The sequence below is a fragment of the Mauremys reevesii genome, linkage group 4 (genome assembly GCF_016161935.1).
Source record: "Mauremys reevesii isolate NIE-2019 linkage group 4, ASM1616193v1, whole genome shotgun sequence".
In the NCBI taxonomy this organism is placed as follows: domain Eukaryota; kingdom Metazoa; phylum Chordata; order Testudines; family Geoemydidae; genus Mauremys; species Mauremys reevesii.
In genome coordinates, this window is record NC_052626.1 from 139,956,273 (window position 1) to 139,975,589 (window position 19,317).

The 19,317-nt window shown below is 41.6% G+C and overlaps 1 protein-coding gene across 3 annotated transcripts in view; it reads right to left on the reverse strand.

The window, feature by feature from the left end:
* CSDE1 (cold shock domain containing E1) overlaps positions 1-19,317 on the reverse strand; it is a 44,917-nt gene continuing 25,600 nt past the window's right edge. For all 3 annotated transcript variants that reach the window (XM_039534619.1, XM_039534618.1, XM_039534617.1), the window contains 7 exons: positions 18,932-19,107; positions 17,911-18,023; positions 16,198-16,317; positions 15,731-15,909; positions 11,522-11,685; positions 9,068-9,200; positions 1-171 (listed from right to left, as the gene is read on the reverse strand). In XM_039534619.1, coding sequence (XP_039390553.1) covers positions 124-171; positions 9,068-9,200; positions 11,522-11,685; positions 15,731-15,909; positions 16,198-16,317; positions 17,911-18,023; positions 18,932-19,107 — 933 coding nt within the window. In that variant the 3' untranslated portion in view covers positions 1-123. The remainder of the gene's footprint in view (positions 172-9,067; positions 9,201-11,521; positions 11,686-15,730; positions 15,910-16,197; positions 16,318-17,910; positions 18,024-18,931; positions 19,108-19,317) is intronic.

A 19,317-nucleotide genomic window follows, 5' to 3' on the forward strand; every position in this document is an offset into this window, starting at 1 on the left:
GGAAGGTGTTAAAACTGGTGTAACAGCTTCTTAGAATTTGGAAGGGATGAATAGGGAGATATTCAGTACCCTTCACCAGCTCCCACTGCTTGATCATACTTAGTTATGTGCTTTATGGATCAATTAGTCAATAACACCAGCTTGACGAATCTTTCTCTCTGCACCAAATCCCTGTAATGACATAAAACCTCATTAATCAACTGCAATGTGAAATAATGCATATGGTTAACAGACATGGAGAAACTGAGAGAACTGGAATATTCAAGTGTAGCCCACTGTTCATGTGTTGTTTCTAACAGGATATAGTGTTAGGATTTCTGATGAGCCAGCTTTGTCCCCAAATATGAACAAGTTAGCACAGAGCTCCCATGCATTTGTCTGCAGTTCTACCTAGGCTCTGTGTGCTATACCCTTTCCTTTAACCCTGAAGAATCCCCTCTACACACCTGGAAGGGTGAGGAGCAGTGTTCCCTCTAATTTTTTCCATCAATGTATGGAATGTATTTTATGTGCAGCACCAATATTGAGGTAATGTGGATGTGTGCCATCATCTCCGTACTTTCATAACAGCCCTTATCCCACCAAGAGCTCAATACGTCCTACTGCTAGTACCTAGCAGGGTCTTAGGTACTGCTGAGGTCACACAGACCTTTCCTATCTGTTCATTCCTACAGCCTCCTTCCACAAGGATCAGTGCATGCTTTGCAAACTATGCATATAAATGTACCACTGAAAGGCAGCCACCTGGTGAGGAAAATCAGCAGCCAGCTAGGCCAGCAGCACAGAGCACTGTGCAGTAGTTTGGAAAGAGAAGGGGAATTTTGGATAGGAAGAATCTTTTCCACTTATGCAAAATGCTTGAGATATTTAATGTTCAGACAGGGGTTCATCTTTAAAGGTCTCATCTGAATGTAAAATATAATACCGCAATTTAGAAATCAAGGTAAATGTTTCTTTTTAAATCAGGACATGAAGGCTCAAAATTAAAAAAAAACACTCAAATTCCCCATACCATCCTCTTGTATTAATACAAAGCACTTTGAATAGTCTGTATGACTTTCAATTTTCATGTGGTTTATATTTTTACACTGGATCAGCTTGGACAATTAAAGTAGCAGTCAAGTTCACCTTCAGAGTCTCATGCACACATACAATGTTTCAGTGTCTCAGTTACTACAGTGAGACACACACAGCTCTGTAAATTTGCATAGCACTTTACAAACACATGAGCTCAGGCAAACTTTCACTTGACATGAAAGTTCTTCTACTTTCCATGAGGCCACTCACATAACAGCTACACGAGTAATACCTTGCAGGATCAGGCCCCTAGATAAACTACGTGTCCTCCTGCCCACAAAAAGCTTTGCGAACATTGCTAAGGGAGGTTTAAATCCACAACAGGGAATTGTCATTATTGGAAATCAGACAAAAAATTTTTCATTAGTCCTAGTTTTGGTAATTTCCTTTTAAAACAAATAAAAAGGCCAACAATATTTACTGCTTTTCATTTATAAATATCAAAGTGTTTTTACAGAGGAAGATCAGCATCATTATTCCCATCTGGAAAATGGGGAAATAGAGGCACAGTGGGGTGGGGGTTACAGAACAAGCATCCCAACCTGTGGCCAGAGTAGATACATATCCTCTTTGCAGATGCTGTACCAGACCCTGTGATTCCTGCACACTGGTCTAACATTCCTTGCCATGCCCACTAGATAGATACATGTAACCATGGACTTCTTCCATTCCTTAAACCCCTTTCTATAGTGGCCTGTGCATAGCTAGGGTGGAACCCAGTTGTGCCACATACAGGCAGTACAGTGTCCTCTGTGCACCCAACTGATGCTACCCATTCACATGTAGTGCCACTACAACAGTTCTGCTGCACTGGGGGACTTTCTGTGGCCACCCTGGGTGAATTTCAAAAGAGTGGCCATACTGGGTCAGCTGACCAAGGTCCATCTAGCCCAGTATCCTGTCTTGAGACTGTGACCAATGCCAGGTGTCCCAGAGGGAATGAACAGAACAGGTAATCAAGTGATCCATCCCATCACCCATTCCCAGTTTCTGGCAAACAGGCTAGGGATAACATCCCTGCCCATCCTGGCTAATCGCCATTGATGGACCTATATCCTCCATGAACTTATCTAGTTCTTTTTTGAACCATGGTATAGTCTTGGCTTTCACAACAATATCCTCTGGCCAAGAGTTCCACAGGTTGACTGTACTGTGTGAAAATACTTCCTTTTGTTTTAAACCTGCTGCTTATTAATTTCATTTGGTGACCCCTAGTTCTTGTTGTTTACTCCTTCTCATAACACACTTCCTTATTTACTTTCTCCACACCAGTCATGATTTTATAGACCTCTATCATATCCCCCCAGTCACCTCTTTTCCAAGCTGAAAAGTCCTAGTCTTATTACTCTTTCCTCATACAGAAGCTGTTCCATACTCCTAATTTTTGTTGCCCTTTTCTGAAACTTTTCCAATTCCAATGCATCTTTTTGTGATATGAGGAGACCACATCTGCACGCAGTATTCAAGATGTGGGCGTATCATGGATTTATATAGAGGCAATGATTTTTTTCGTCTTATCTATCCCTTTCTTAATTGTCAACATTTTTTTTTGACTGCAGCTGCACACTGAATTGATTGTTTCAGAGAACTATCCACATTGATTTCAAGATCTCTCTTGAGTGGTAACAGCTAATTAAGACTCCCTCATTTTATATGTATAGTTGGAATTAGGTTTTCCAGTGTGCATTACTTTGCATTTATCAACATTGAATTTCATCAACAAAAGTGTGCACAGCTGACATTCACCCTAATGAGGTTGCACATAGCAACCATCAGTCCCTGTAGTTTCCCCAAGGGGAGCTCAACCAAAAACACATTCATCAGAATTTGTCTCAACTTTTTCTTACCTAGAGACTGTTCCTTTGCAATCTATAAATGGGAAAGGCTCATTCCTCCAGCCTGATACTTAAAGCTTTTCATGGAATGCTTGACACATGCTCTTACTTCTGAATTCAGAGCACAGTTGAAGTTGAGGGGCAATGTTATATTGATCCAGTGACTAACCTCAACACAAAAAAATTTCTGCCAGTTGATCCAAGTAATTGGCCTATTATGCAGTGGTAAGACAGGGACTGAAATACTATTTTTGCCTTTTTTTTAAGGATGAGAAAAAATAATGTAGATAGGTAATGGCCAAGAATGAGGTTTATAAGACTTTTACATGAAGTTAAAAATATCAACCAGTATGGAGCTTGCTAGAAGCATCTCTCTGGCAGTCTTGACTGTTTTGAGGCATTATTTCCTGGCTATTCAAATGGTGACTGTGACATTGCAGTTTATATGGTTTTATAAAAATTTGATGAGTGAATATAATGTAACTGGAATATGCTTCATGCAAAAGATCTTTTGTAAGGTATCATTACAAAGCTTATTGTCTACAGTGTGGGGTCATCCTATTTGTATAAATGTACCACTCTTGTATCTGAAACTAGAAATATGAAATATAACTGAGGGCCTATTGTAATTATGCAAAGTAGGGGCCATTAATGGTGGTTTGGAATCTTAATGGCTCATCAACCAGGACAATTGACTGGATGACTCTGTTTGCAGGCAAGCCTTCCTGTGAGTCAGGCTGGGGGAATGAAGGCTTGGGGTCTTATAGTTACATGTGATCATGTCATATGAACTGGAATCCATCTTTAACCTGGTGCTTTTCTTGGGGTGTGGGGGAGAGGGAGCTGGCTGTGGAAACCCACAGGGACAAAGGATTCCCGCCTTATGCAAAAGATATATAAATGGGTTGAACAGAACAGAGATGGAAGGAGCCATCATGAAGAACCCCCTAGCTACCACCTGAGCTGGAACAAGAGCTGTACCAGGGGAAAGAATTGTGCTCAGTGGAAGGTGTCCAGTCTGAGGAAAAAAAACCAACCTTACTGAAGCATCTCTGAGGTTGAGATTATCTGTATTCAGTTTGATTAGACAGATTTGCACATTTTATTTTATTTTGCTTGGTGACTTACTTTGTTCTGTCTGTTACTACTTGAAACCACTTAAATCCTACTTTCTGTAGGAAATAAAAATCACGTTTTACTTATTAACTCAGAGTATGTATTAATACCTGGGGGAGCAAACAGCTGTGCATCTCTCTATCAGTGTTATAGAGGGTGAACAATTTATGGGTTTACCCTGAATAAGCTTTATGCAGGGTAAAACAGATTTATTTTGGTTTAGACCCCATTGGGAATTGGGCATCTGACTGTTAAATACAAGCACTCTTCTGTTAGCTGCTTTCAGGTAAACCTGCAGCTTTGGGGCAAGTAATTCAGACCCTGGGTCTTTGCTGGAGCAGATGGGAGTGTCTGGCTCAGCAAGACAGGGTGTTGGGGCCCCGAGCTGGCAGGGAAGGCAGGGGTAGAAGTAGTCTTGGCACATCAGGTAGCAGCTCCCAGGGGGGGGATGTCTGTGAACCAACCCCTCACAGTGACAAAACACATTCTAATAATCAAGATACTGTGCTCACCAGGGGAGAGACACAGCTGCGTGGGGAGAGAGAGGAGTCTCATCTCCCCCGACCCCTGCACACCCCAAGCTACCATCACTACCCAGCATCTCAGCCCACTGTTCCCATCCACGCTCACCTGTGGCCTCCTGTGTGGCCGTGCAGGCACACACCTTAGAGGGAACACAGGTGAGGCATGAGCTTGCTGGGCTCCCCCAGATTCCTCCATGCTAACGAAAGTTCCTATGAAATTCAATGAGCTGAGGCTCCAGCTCTTTCCCCTAGGTGGATTATTTCTGCACAAAGGAGAACAGGCTCTTTCATTAGGAAGCTGTTTCTCTAGAGGAGTTTTAAATGGGTTGTTGCAGAAGAGTACATTTTTCCTTCTAGCAATCAATTTGTCATCCTTAAAGACAGTTAGGATCATCTGCCAGCTCTGAAATTTGGATTAATCATGTTAGTGCAAGGTGGGCATGCATTACAGTTCTTTCCAGGATAAGCAGCTTGAGTGGCAAACACAGCAAGACAGGAAGCCTTGATTTTTGACTTTTACATTTAAATGGATTAAACAAATTAAGAACAGATTTAGCTTTAATCAGCATTTAGCATTACACAGGTTACAAAAAGAACGGTTACTTACCTTATAGTAATGTGGTTCTTCGTGATGTATTGTCCACACCCATTCTACTCTTGGTGCATATGTGGCCGATATAAACAGGATCAGATTATTTTAGCCAGTAGTGTCCACTGAGGACACCGGTGCACCCTAATGTTCTTGTATCCCCATGCCAGATAAAGAGCAGAGCAGGCCCAATCATCTCTACTTCCTTCGCCAATACAGAATCCCAGAGGAATAGGAATCCACAGTAGTGGAGAAGGAGGGTGTATTATGGAACCCATGTGGACAACACAAGAGCCAGTTACAGTATGGTAAGTAACCCTTTTCAGAGATTGTCCACATGGATGCACTTCTGGTGACTCAAACCAAAAGTTACGCGTTTCCTTGGCAGGGTGGGTAATAGGACTCGTACTTAGATAATGACTGCAAGACAACCCTGTCAAAGCAGGCATCCAATCTGGAAGCCTCTTCCAAGGAACAGTATATTGTAAGTGTGGGGACTGAGCTCCAAGTAGCTGCCCTAAAGATTTTAGAAATAGGAACAGTCTCCAAACACGGAAAAAAATGAGGGGGGAAAAACACAAGTTTAAAAAAAAAATCTAGGCTTTGAAGGGTGGCAAAGTACAGTATGGCCCTGAATAGGAGTAGGATGGACCCTTGGAAATATTCCGCATTGTTTCAGGGCTAGTCAGCAGTCCACTAGTGCTGAAATGAGCAGTCAAGGGCAATAGCTGGGACTGAGATGCCCAGATATAAAACTAAGTGGAAGAAGTAGTTTTCCAAGTCAGTCTAGTTAAGGCTTTCCTGCTCTGGAGCAGAATGTTCTGAACTTCAGCTGAACAGCTTCTTTCAGTGGACGTCATCCCATCAAATATCCAGGCTGTCAGATACAAGAAAGCAGGGTCCAGGTGCATGATCTGACCATTGTTCTGCAAGACTGTTGGGTAAGGCCAGTAAGGTGATGGTAAAAGGTGAATAAGGTCCTAATACCACAACTGCCTATAGCTTGGGCTATCAAGATCAGTCATGCATCTTGCCTCATTTCCCTCAGTATCAGTGGAGATTACCTACTCCTTCCCGTCATCATAATGCATAGCTGTGGTGCTGTCTGTCAGCACCTGGACCATGGATCCCTGGAGTAAAGGCAGAAATGCTTTGTATGCCAGGCAGATGGCTCTGGGCTGTAGATGAACTTCTGAGGGGACCACAGACCTTGTGTTTGAAAGTGATCTAGATAAGCTCCCTCCACCCCAAAGAAGGATTTGCCACCAGAGTCTTGGTAGGCATAGGTGAAGAGAAGGGTATTCTGTTCACACCTGAAGAGGGTCTATCATATTTAACAGGGAGAGGACTAATCTTCATGTCTATGCAGTGTCTGCTGGGTAGACAGATTTCAACCCTCCTCCCGGGCATGTACTGTAGGTGAAGTCTGGCAAACAGCATCACATAGGTGTCGTAGATTTTAGTAAACCGTTTGACAGTTCCACATGATATTTGCATAAGCAAATTAGGGCAATATGATCCAGATGAAATTACTATAAGGTGGGTGCACAACTGGTTGAAAGACAACACTCAAGAGTAGTTATCAATGATTTGCTGTTACTGGGAGGGCATATCTAAACTGGGTCCCACAGGGGTTAATCCTTGGTAGGCTCTTATTCAATATTTTCATTAATGACTTGGAGACTGGAGTGGACAGTATGTTTATAAAATTTGCAAATGACACCAAGCTGGGAGGGGTTGCAGGGGCTTTGAAAGGTAGGATTAGGCATCAGAAGCATGACAAATTGGAGAATTGTTCTGAATTCAAAGAGATGAAATTCAATAGAGAAGTGCAAAGTACTTCACATAGGAAGGAAGGAAAAAACCCAAATACAAATTCAAAGTAACTGACTAGGCAGTAGCACTGCTGAAAAGGATCCAGGGATTACTGTTGACTCATTCAATTTGCGAGCCAAGATATAATATAGTTGTGAAAAAAGCTATTACCCCTGGGTGTATTAACATGAGTGTTGTACGCAAGACACTGGAGGTAACTGTCCCTCTACTTAGCACTGATGAGGCCTCAAATGGAGTACTGTTTCCAATCCTGGGCACCTCACTTTAGGAAAGAAGTGGACAAATTGGAGAGAGTACAGAGGAAAGCAACAAAAATGATGAGGCAAGCCTGCCTTTGTAATAGATGGTCCCTTACATCGGGGGCGGGGGGGAGAGGAAGAAAGGGAATCACAATATTCAGGTTACTCCTAGTCCCAAAGGAGCTGTCAGTCACTTACCACAGGTCAATTGTACCTTACAGTTTCTCAAAAAGACAATACTTGTAGCCAATCCTGAAATCTAACTAAAGTGTTAGCTAGGAAAAAGAAATGAGCTACTTACAAGGTTAAAGCAGGTAAACATCACACACAGAAGAATTATAGTCTTAGGTTTCAAAAAAAGTTAGAGAAGTTGCTGTAAAGTGCAAGCTCTGTGTCCTTGAGGGCTACCCCAAGTGAAGCAGTGTGGGGATCTCTTGCTTATACTTAGAAATATTGCCCTCTCCAAATTCTAAGCAGCATAGTGATATGGTTCCTTCTGGTCAAGGACTTATTCCCATCACAGTCTGAACTCTGGTGGAAGGTACAAAGGTTTGTACACATTCCCCTCTTCACAGGTGTAGGAGGAGCAAATCAAGGTCTTTTGTCCACTAATGTTCTACAAATGGTTCATCTGGTGTCTATAAATCTCTATTAATGGGCAGAACATGACTTGTACTAGTTTACTACAAGTTCACACGTGGTAATGTTTCTCTCCTGATTGTGGGGATTTCCAGTCTCATAGTAAACAGTTTTATAGTTACAAAGCAAACACTTAAGTGTTAATCTCATATCTGCATCCCATGTTATAGAGTAACACATTCAGCAACCCAAAAGCATTTCAGAAGAAGTCAAAACACTAAACACATTCTTATAAACTTAAGATCTATTTTAACAATTCTAACACAGGTGAACTAGACTGGTTTCCAGGTATCCATTTGTCAGTGTTCGGTGAGGCCTGGGCATGAGTTGGCACCTGGTCTGCTAGCATCAGTGATCCTAGGATGCGTTAAGGGGAATCTCGAACAGGAGTAGAGAGATTATTTCCCCCCTTTGTTAGCTATGGTGCAACCCCGTTGGAATACTATGTCCAGTTCTGGTGGTCACAATTACAGAATGTAGGTCCTCCTGTCCATATTGAGCAAGTTACTTATCACTGTGGTGTTTACAAGCCCTAGTCTTAGACTAGGACAGTATGGTGCTAGGTGCTGTACAAAGACAGTTTGTGCCACAAAGATTCACAATCAATGTATAGGACAAGAGGCAGCAGATGGATATAGACAGGGTCTGGGGAAGAGTACAAGAAAACAGGACAATGTTGGTAAGCATGATAGGCAGTTGTATGTCAGTGGCCTAACCACTGTCAAGTTTTTCTGCGGCATCATGGCAGATAATTAAGGTGGAGGATAATAAGGTAGCTTTGTGGATGCTTATGGGGTACTTCTCCTAAGCACAAGGGACAGCATGGGAAAAAGGATGAAATTGCTTCCTTGTTTTGAAAACTTTACAAATAGGTGGGGAGAGACTGGTACTATAGGCCAATCAGAGTTGAGGTATCTAGATGAATAAGACAGAGTTAAGGTGGGGATAGGCTGTGAAGACTCTTTAAGATGACGACAGGCAGGTTACATTGGCTCCATAGAGAAGGGGAGCCAGTAAAGTGACACAGAGAAGTGATATTGGCAGTGGATACTGCTGGCAAAAAAGAATCTGATCTCATGTATTTGGGGTACATGTGCACCAAGAGCGCAAATCCTATGGACAATATATCTCGAAGAATCAAGATTTTATTACCATTTCTAGATACTTAGAGAGAGTAATTTTGCACACTAGGCTATTATCGTAAGAGTATACCTTTGAGTTATCCGGTCCCCTTGGTTGACGAAGAACTGTTAGGCGAGGAGCACTGGCATCATCTAAAGTAATGCTCTTTAAACGATTAACAAGTCTATCAGGACGCGGAGCAGCAACAGCCTTTGCGCCTTCACTGTAACAGAAATAGAGCTAGTTATTTGGAGCACCAGCCAGTCCCTGGACAATGTACTAACATTTGGGAAGAAGACACATGACGCAACAGGGAATTGGATAATTTGTACCAAGACAAAAAGGAAATCGAGACTAAAGAAGTCATCTCATTTTGAGATGGGGTTTCTGGAAAGTACATTATACCAGCCTCAAGGTCCTATGATATCTACTGCAGCCTCTGGATTCTCAGATGGCAGCAGGGGGCCACAGAGCTTTATCCTCTACAGCTAGCCAGGAAGCTACAATCTTTCCTCTCAATGCAAACCAACAGTCAGTCCATGTGTTTGTCACATCCCAATTAAGCTTAATGCCAGTGCTCAGGAACCATATGCTGTGGTACAACATGCCAACAACTCTCCAGAATCTCTGGGAAACCAACTGGCTATTACAGTTGCAGAGATGACCTCAAAAAAACTTTAACTGTAAACTGCATGAGTCTGCAGAGCTTGGAACAATAGCTCTGACTAGCATGAGCTACCTATTCATCTCAGAAGGGGTTAGTGCAGATGCCCAGTGATCTTGATATTTAAAGTAATTCCTCACATAAGAATTAGGGGAGCATGTAAATTTGGCACACAGTCAAAGTCATAGGTCCCCATAGCCAATGGCTCCTCAGGCTGATGCAGTTAAGGCACATCAATCTTATAGCCAATGGTACAGGAATCACATCCAACCACCTCTGACTGCTCTCACAATGGATCAGATAGCCATACTGAAGCCAGGTGAACTGGAGGCAGGCTTTCACAGTATGAAGTTAAGTGAGACAAACCCATGACTTTCAGGACTACCAGGATTGTAGTCGAGCACCATAACCACTCAGCCACTCTGTATGCACAGCTTGGAGAAAGCACCACTCCCCCTAATCTGGCTGCTGCTTAATGCCCTCTCTTTAGGAATATGCTTGAAATACATCTGGAAGATCCAGCAGAAAGCCTGAATTGCCTGCTTCCTGAGTGAGGGCAGGCCACTGTGACTGCATAACTCCTACATTCAAGTCATTACATTGGACACACAATACTTGAAGTTAATTGAAAAACAAAGACCCTGTTGTCTGGGACCTGGTTATCTAAGACTGACTGGCCGGCCCATACCTCTCGCAGCATTTAAGAATAGCTGGGAGGCTACTGCAGTCAGCTTCTTTGTTAAATATTTTGCAAATGGTGGCAGTGTTCTCCCTGGTGGGGCCCTCACTTCAGTGAGACAGAAACAAAGGCTGATTAGCTCTAACTCAAATGCAAGAAGCTTTTTGATATAGCCTTTGCCCATTTTTGAGAGTGATCATGTGGCTTTAAAGTTTGTGTGCCTCTAGCTGCTACTGCAAAAGGCTTTTTAAAGTAAAAACTGGTGTATTAATGGTCAGCCATTCAAAAAAAAAATCAAAGCAATTTATTCAAACCTCTACAAATCTCTACCTTGATTTGCGCACTCTTAGCCAGCACAGGGCAGGAAAGTATTTCTTCTCTCCGTGTTCTACACTCGCTTCAGGGTGATTTCTCCCCCAATTTGGCATAGTTTTCAAAAGCTCCCTCAGTGCATAACACTCAGTTTTCCAAAGCACTTAAAATAAAAGTTGGCTGCCTGCCACATTTTCTTGCAGTTAAATGTCTACCAGCAAGGGATTAGTGGAAAGGTGTTTATAATGCAAGTGTGCAGCTTCTAAATACAGCAGAGCTGCAATGAAGTTTTTTGAATATCAGTAAAATGCTAGTCATAAGCTTTGACTCCAACCCTTGTTGAACTGCCACACATTTTGCACATGTTGTATGCAATGCTGTTGTAGCTATGGTGGTCTCAGAGGATTAGAGACAAGGTGGTTTACCTGGACCAACTTCTGTTGATAAGAGAAGCTCCATAAGGTTGAAGAGCTTTCAAACTTATGCAGCTTGTCTCTTATCAACAGAAGTTGGTCCAATAAAAGATATTACCTCACCCACCTTGTCTCATATTTCACTGAGCCCTGTGGCCCATTCTATTAAATCTTGACTTCTAATTTCATTATTTTACTTGGTTTACCTGTGCTTCCCATTGTAAATTACAATACTAATCCTTTCAATAGGCAGGAATGCTGCTGTCCATCGAGTGGCTATTAAGAACAGGATTTATACCATGTTTGATAATACAGGAGGCAGTCATATACCAAATATGCCAATTAACACAAAGCACATTAAGGTTTGTCATATAAAACAAGCATCACTTTCCCACACAGGAAACACTGTGTTCCCCCCCAAATGAAGAGATTTGATTATATGTTCCTGATTAAACCAGATAATCCCAATTCCTCACCAGACACGCCATACATTACAGGCACTGCATTTCCCTGTGCGCTGATTCAGGATCACTGAGAACTCTACTTCATCTCCAGCCTGCAGTTCTACACCATCCTGAACTTCTTTCACATGAAAAAAGAGCTTTTTGCTGTCACCCACTTCATAGTTAATGAATCCAAACTGAAAAACAGCAGTGCAATTTAATTCATTTATGTCATTTCAAATGGACACACTATTGCATTTCAACTCCACTTTGTTTATATGTTGTATTAAAAAGGGACAATATAGGCAAGGTTTTCAAAAATGGATGCCTAACATCAGGCTTCTAAATCCATATTTAGACACCTATTAAGCTAAAGGGCAAGGTTAGTGTTGCAGCATTATTGGAAGTCAGGCCTCTTATGGTCCTAAATATGGCCTTAGAAGCCTAACTTTTACATGTCCGTTTTTAAAATTGGGGCCTAATACTGATACTGTCATCTTTCTTTGTGGGAACACTTATGTGGAATACTGAGTTAAACTGCAGACACTCCATCTTAGATGTCTGATAGCAGAAAGGGTCCAGAGAAAGCAAATGAAAGGAGGCAGGAGGTAAGATATTCAACTCTTTTGAGAATAAGTGGCTGAAAACCTCTATCAGGTGTTCCTATCTACTCTTAATACAAGAAGTGAATGCCCCTTGAAATTAAGATGGCAACATATTCCATCCTTCCACCTCCTGCACTCATCTCTTCCCAAGCAGATTGTGGATTTTACTGCCACAAGATACTTGCAGACAGAAAGTTTAGTAGAAAAATAAAAAAGGATTAGACATTTATACGAATAATCTATTGGCAGTGACATTAGCTATGATAGAAACTGAAGGGATATTAGCCCTCATATTTCAGGACACAGTTACCACTAACTACTTCAAGTTGGAACAGACTTCTCCCATAAGAAAATCATGCATATCAAATTATCTGAAAGCTTATTTCCAAGATGAGGTAGGATATGGGACTGTCAAGTGGTGCTGTTACCATGGATATGGGTATGAACAATGACAACATCAACATGTTAAAAAGACCACTTCGAATTGTTTGCATTAATTTGTGTTAAATTAACATGTATTATTTCAAGACAATGGATTTCTCTGGGACTTGAAAGCAACAATCTAAAAGCTAAAAATAGCCAAAAGTTTGTACAGGAATCACTGAAGTGTAATAGTGCTGGTGACATTTCTAGTTATCCCATGTGCACATGACTGATACCAGGGTCTTCACTGTCTTGGAATGTACACAGTTCTGTGCAGAGAAGACTTAACTACAGATAACTAGTTGATTGTGCCTAAACAGTAGCATCACTGCAAAAATAAAGTCCTGCAGAAGCTCAAATGCTATTGGGCCCTTGAAGAACATAGAAAGTAGTTCATCCACATTTTTTCCACCCATGTTGCAATGGTGATCCAATATCTGGTTTGCCTATGTGTGAAGGCATCCAAATCTTTGTTTGCCAAGATGCTCTTCTGACATGCTCTCAGAACGGTCCTCACATGGGGAGAGTTTGGCCAGTGATTTGTCCTCTTTGATGGACAGACTGAGGTGCAAGCAATTCAGATCTATGTGGAGCTCTCTTCTCTCTCACTCTGGTCATGCAGCACTGCGACTAACATCCTTGCTGCAGAAACTGTGGCTGAGTTGTGCTCTCCCCCAGTTTGGTAGATCTCTGAAGCAGTGAGCTCCATTTGTTTTGGCAACATTAAAAAAGGTTCCCTCCCAACCCCCGCATATAGCAAACGGGGTATCACAGTCACATCGTTGGGGGGGGGTGTGTGTGTGTGGGTGTGTGTGTGCGGAGAAGATATGCTCCTACACTCAGGTGCAATAGTTAGAAATTTTTTTACAAGTGACTGCTTGCTGGATGCCATTTTAGTTTAGAAACTTTCTATGGAGGCACAGGGCATCCGCCAGTCAAGCTATTTGTTGCATCCAATCTTAGATCCTATCCAGTGCTGTCTTTCCAAAGTTTTCAGAGTTACTGTTGTCATATTTGTCAAAGATTTTGATTACAGAATTAGCTTTGTCAAATCCTGTTAGGACCTACCTCAAGTACTCAGCAGCCAATTCAGTGAAAGCGTGGAATGCATCTCCAGCCTTTTGTATGACAGCCATGGGCATTTCTAATGTACACCATGATTTCTTTGTTGCATGCTCTTAGCTCTTGGATTCTTTCAGCTTGAGCTTCCAGGTGATGCCCTAATTCAGTTTAGTCTGACCTTTTAAGGGCTTGTCTACACTTCGAGCATTGCACCATGCTGCACCACTGTAGCGCTTAGTGGAGACCCTACCGACACAGAGAGGTTCTCCCGTCAGCATACATATTCCACCTCCACAAGAGGTAATAGTTATGTCAATGGGAGAAGCCCTCCCATCAACACAGCACTGTCTACACCAGGGGTTAGGTCAGTATAACTACATTGCTCTGGAAAAGCTACCCCGCCCCCTAAACGACAGTTATACCAATGTAAGTTGGTAATGTGGACCATCACACTTAAGTGTTCCATCAGCATGGAAGAGGGGCAGGGGCACAGGTCAGTCTGTGACTAACAGTTGCCACTGAAACATTTTTCCATCCTGTGAAGGACAAGGCTCTGTGGAAAACAAATTTCTGGACTGAAAGCTGCTGCGATTAAGTCCTTCCCTTGCCAGACTTAAATTCAGTCATCTTGGCCATGCCAGCAAAGTGTTTTAATGACAGATTTATTGACTGGGCTGAAGTGGTGTGTCCCATCAGAATCAAGTACACCTCTCACAAATCTCCATTTGTTCTTCAACATCTGGTATTTTCAGTAGAGACTGTTGTAAATCTGAGGTTACATGCAGTCCAGTACATAAGTTAATAAGCACCTCTGGATGTGATTCAAAGTCAAATGGGTTTGTCATATTGTTGGTGACATGGCTGGTCAAGAACTGTACCATGCTCTTCATCCCTCTTCAGTGCAAAGGTAAGGATTTGTTTGTGGACTGTCCTCACTACTTCTTGTTAGGCCACTTCTCTCTCACCTTTCGCACATTCATAATATGAAGTTGTGTACTGTCATTTCTAACACTAATGACTTGTGCATAAATGTCACAATTAAAAAGCTAGTTTCTAGAATATTTCAAAGACTAGTACTACATGCCTAGGCAAATTACAAATAAAAACCTACCAAGCAGGCTAGAAACTACATTGTATGTACAAAAGCTTACAAATGGAGAAAAATTACATTAGGAATTCTCACACATTTACATCTATTCATTATGCAGTACAAAACTATGGTGCACAACCTATAGCTACTGGTGCACAATCTTAATTGTGAGACTGATCTGCTCAGCATATGTCAATTGAAAATATAATCACTTGTCAGAATATTATACAACTAAGAATGTGATGAACAGTTCAGGTTATCAACATTTGCAGTATTCTATTTGCCATTTTTGCCACATGCTAAAGTTCCTTTCTGGAAAAAAAATACTTGCCCTTGCAAAACCAATACAAATCTTTCAATACACCATTGTTTGGTAACTTTGATCACCACACACATTAAAGTATTGAAAACAACAACAAACTGCAATCCATCATGTTGGAGGGTTTCTAGAACTGTGCACAAAGTCACTCATTTTGGGTACTGTTGTTTTATCTTCCCCAGAGGCTTATGGCACCACTTAACAGCTCTACATATTACGTCATCTAAACGTACCCAAAATAAGCTTTCAAATGATACGTGATATGGGTGTGTAGTGTGGGTACATTAAACTCCAAAAATACGGCCCTTTTTAGAGAATTGCTGCATGCGTACTGAAGCTGAATGATGCAAGCTCCCATGACTCCTTGGCACAGGGTGACCACATGGGTTAACAGAACAAATGTTTGTGTAATTTTGTTTTCCTTCAAATTCAAGTCCCAGTCTTTCAGATCTACACAAGTTAAAACCATTTGACGGTTACTCATATAGTAGTTAATTATAAGGGTAGTTAGGAAGTCTTTCCTAATACAAAAACTAAGTTCTGGAATTTGTTGACTGGGAGGCTTCGGAATCCCCATCATTGGGAGTTTAAGAATAGATAGGACAAACATCTGTTGGGGATGGTCTAGGCTTACTTAGTCCTGCCTCAATGTGGGGGCTGGACTTAATGACCTCTCAAGGCCCTTTCCACCCCTGCATTTCTAGGATTATGTGAAAACTCGTCTCAAAGAAGAATCCACTAACCTGATCTTTCACACATTCCACAGTGGCTCTGCGGAAAGGTGTAATGTTACAAGCCATCGTCTGTTCATTCTGACCAAGGACACAGAGCTGGAACTTGACAGTCTCCCCCTTTTGCAGGCAATCACCCTTGTTTGCCATCCCCACAATTCCAAATGGATAGACCTCTCCTTTCATCTCCCCTAGCAGAGAGGGAAGGAAAACACAGTTTAAGATCTATTTCTGTTCCTTCATGAGGAAGTATTTTGAAGTGTTTCTACATTGGACACAATGGTTTTTCTAGCTAGAAACTTTAAATTCAAGTTTACATAAGTTGCTAGTTTATAGTTTACTAAGCTACAGCCAAAGCTCATTGTCAAACTACATCAAATGTGAGCTGAACAGACTCATTAAAAGTAATCTCAACTCTACAAACAGTATGTTGGCACTTTAATGCAGAGAAGTGCCAAGTTAAGTTTGTTTCTGCTTACCATCCTCCATGACCTCAATCATTCCCTGGTATTCAGTCTGTGTGGGATCTACACTCCGCAGGGGGCGAATTACTTTACCCATGTAGACAGTTGGATCAGCGTCCTCAGTGGCACCATTCACTGTAAAACACAGATAGTACACACTGTTTAGATTACATAATTTGGAGCCTAACCCAATGAGACCTTTACCCCGATTGGGGTCATTTGATAACACTGCAATATTACTAGCAGTTTCTGTATTCAGCACAATACCCGAGACACACAGAATCTAGTAGAAGGATGGGCAAGTGTTAATCAAGAACCCAGAAGCTTCTAGAAACTGGATAGCAAACCAAAGAGACAAAGGATTTTCATTCTATCCCATGGCAGCCTATTCAGGAAGGCTGAGTGGGTTAGAGCATCCTGAGCCAGTAATATCATTCCCATTGTAGAAGACCGGAATCTGATGTCTCCACAGCATCACTACACTTAAAGCTTTGCAGACACTGATGTCTGAACTGCATTCCATAGTTTTCGTTTCATATCATTTTAAATTCTTCCTACAAGAGCAAAGGCTACTCAGCTACAGCTTCCTTTTCTGGTGCACTTGATTTATGTATAGGAGCAATGAACATAAGAACAGCCGTACTGGATCAGACCAAAAGGTCCATGTAGCCCAGTATCCTGTCTTCTGACAGTGGCCAATGCCAGGTGCCCCTGAAACAATGAACAGAACAGGTAATCAAGTGATCCATGCCTTGTCCCTCATTCCCAGCTTCTAGGCTTACAAATGGAAAAAAAAAAGTTACATTAGGAATTCACACACATTTACATCTATTCATTATGCAGTAGAAAAATTATGGTGCACAACCTTAATTGTGAGACTGGTCTGCTCAGCATATGTCAATTGAAAATATAATCCAATTCCAATATATCTTTTTTGAAATGGGGTGACCACATCTGCACACAATATTCAAGATATGGGTGCACCATGGATTTATATAGAGACACTGACATTTCTAAATACTCTTTTGTAAAGCATTTTTTATTCTGCTTAACACAACCGTGACCTCTTACTCCCATGTTCTTTCCACCCTGATCTTCTATTGCTCATCATTCCCTCTCCCTCTCTCTCCTAGGCACTGAATTTCCTCCCACTCCCGATACCAGGGAAACAACTCTTTCCTCAAATCCTTTTGAGAGACCTTTTTTTGTCAGGAATCAGCCCCCAAACAAATGAACAGAATTGAAAGTTTGAGGAAAGTTACCCAAGCAACTCTTCCTCAGGGGCCTCACTCAATCTACTTTCTATGCCCCTCCTAGACTAAGCTTTTCATAGCATGGGTTGCCAATTGTCTTGTACAGTCACTAGCACGCTGTTAGTATTTGGTAGACAAGAGTAATCCAATCATGATACAACTCAGGCAGCATACTCTAGAAGCTGGAATCAGGTAAGGGCCACTATCTTTGAGCTGTTGCTGTCTACAGACTGTTCTTGCTTGATTAGCTCCCACCTCTCCTGACACAGCGAGCAGCTCTTTCTGAGGGATTTCTCCCCTCTTCTTAGAAGTCCTAAAGTGACCAGCCCAATTCTGGTCTGCTGTGCACCACTATCACAGTTTCTGTAATTGTGTTCCTAGGTGTTCTTTAGACTAGAGTTCCACTAACCCAGGACTCCTTACAAAACTGCAAGTGCCTTTTTGCTAAGAGAGAAGTTATTGAACATAGTTTTACCTGCATGTGTTTTGTTCACCTTTTCCGCACTGACTTTATTTCCTTTGCCTTTTGACAAGCTGTATTCCACCATGTCCCCAAGTTCCAGGCTATCAACATCACCAGAGAATTCACTGCATGAGAGAAGTTATACACGTTCTGCCTTAGTTACATGATCAACAAAGCCACGCACTCAGCAACAAAGTGGAAAGGACAGAACCTTTACACTTCCGCTGGCTCACCATTTTCATTACTACAAAACCTTACAGTCTGGATGCAAGCATTTTGCTCAGTGTTTACAGATTTAAGTCTATCCAATAGCCATTTTTATCTCTTCATACAAGAAGTTTACAGTAATCCATTTGGCTATTGGAACAGAGTGAAATAAATTATGCTTCCCATGAAGCAGGTCACTGTCAGTAATCCAAGTTCAGGGCATGAATAACTAGACTTAATCTGAACCAGCAACTATTAAAATAATGCATTAAATTCTGTATGAAGGATAGACCAAAACTGAGCATCCCTTAAATAAACCCATGTTAAATAAAAGGGCTGTTCCAAATCCCCAAGAGTTTCCCAGCTCGTTAGAAGTCAGGACTGCATCTCTGATCAATTCCCAAGTTCTCTGTGGGCAATTTACCTGACTTAGGATATTGATTCCTTACCATTACATATGCTTGCTAGAGTGTCTTCAACCTGCTAGCAGGCAATTAAGACTGATTCAGAAAATAAGTCTGTCATCCCCATTACTCTTAAGGGAAGTCCTCTCACAGAATACTGAAAGCATACCTTTGCACCAGGAGTCTCAATCTGCCTAAGCCACCATCAATGAAGCTCTAAAAAAAGTACAATCCTCTAGCTGTAGTTATACTACTAATCTACGGTATAATCTCTGAATACTTAAGATATAGGATGTTAAACAGCAAAGCCTGCAGCAGCCCTGTGGAAGTGGTTAATGAGAAGTTTCTCAGTTATTTGAATTTATGCACACGAGACGCAGAAAACAAATTAACACTCAGCAATATAAAAGGGAGTAACTCACCTGTAATGGAAGAAGATCTCCTTATCATGATTGGCTGTTTCAATAAATCCAAAGTTATCTTTCAGGGTTGCCACATACCCCACAAGCCTCTTGGAGCTGTAGTTGCGACCAAGCATTCTGACAGAAACTGCTGTCTGAGAACCTGTTCTCTTCACTTCACAAACACTGAATTCAACCTGTTTGAGAGAGACACTTGTCAAAATGAAGAAAAAAGTAACTCTTATTTATTTTATTAGAAGGGCTAATGAAATGTCTGCACTCTGGGGAGGAAGAGAGAAAGCAGTATTACTCCAGCCACTGCTCTTCACCCAAACAAGGTAAAGTTATAACATCACATAATAAATGAACTAAAATAATTGGCTACAATACAAATGTACAGATTTATC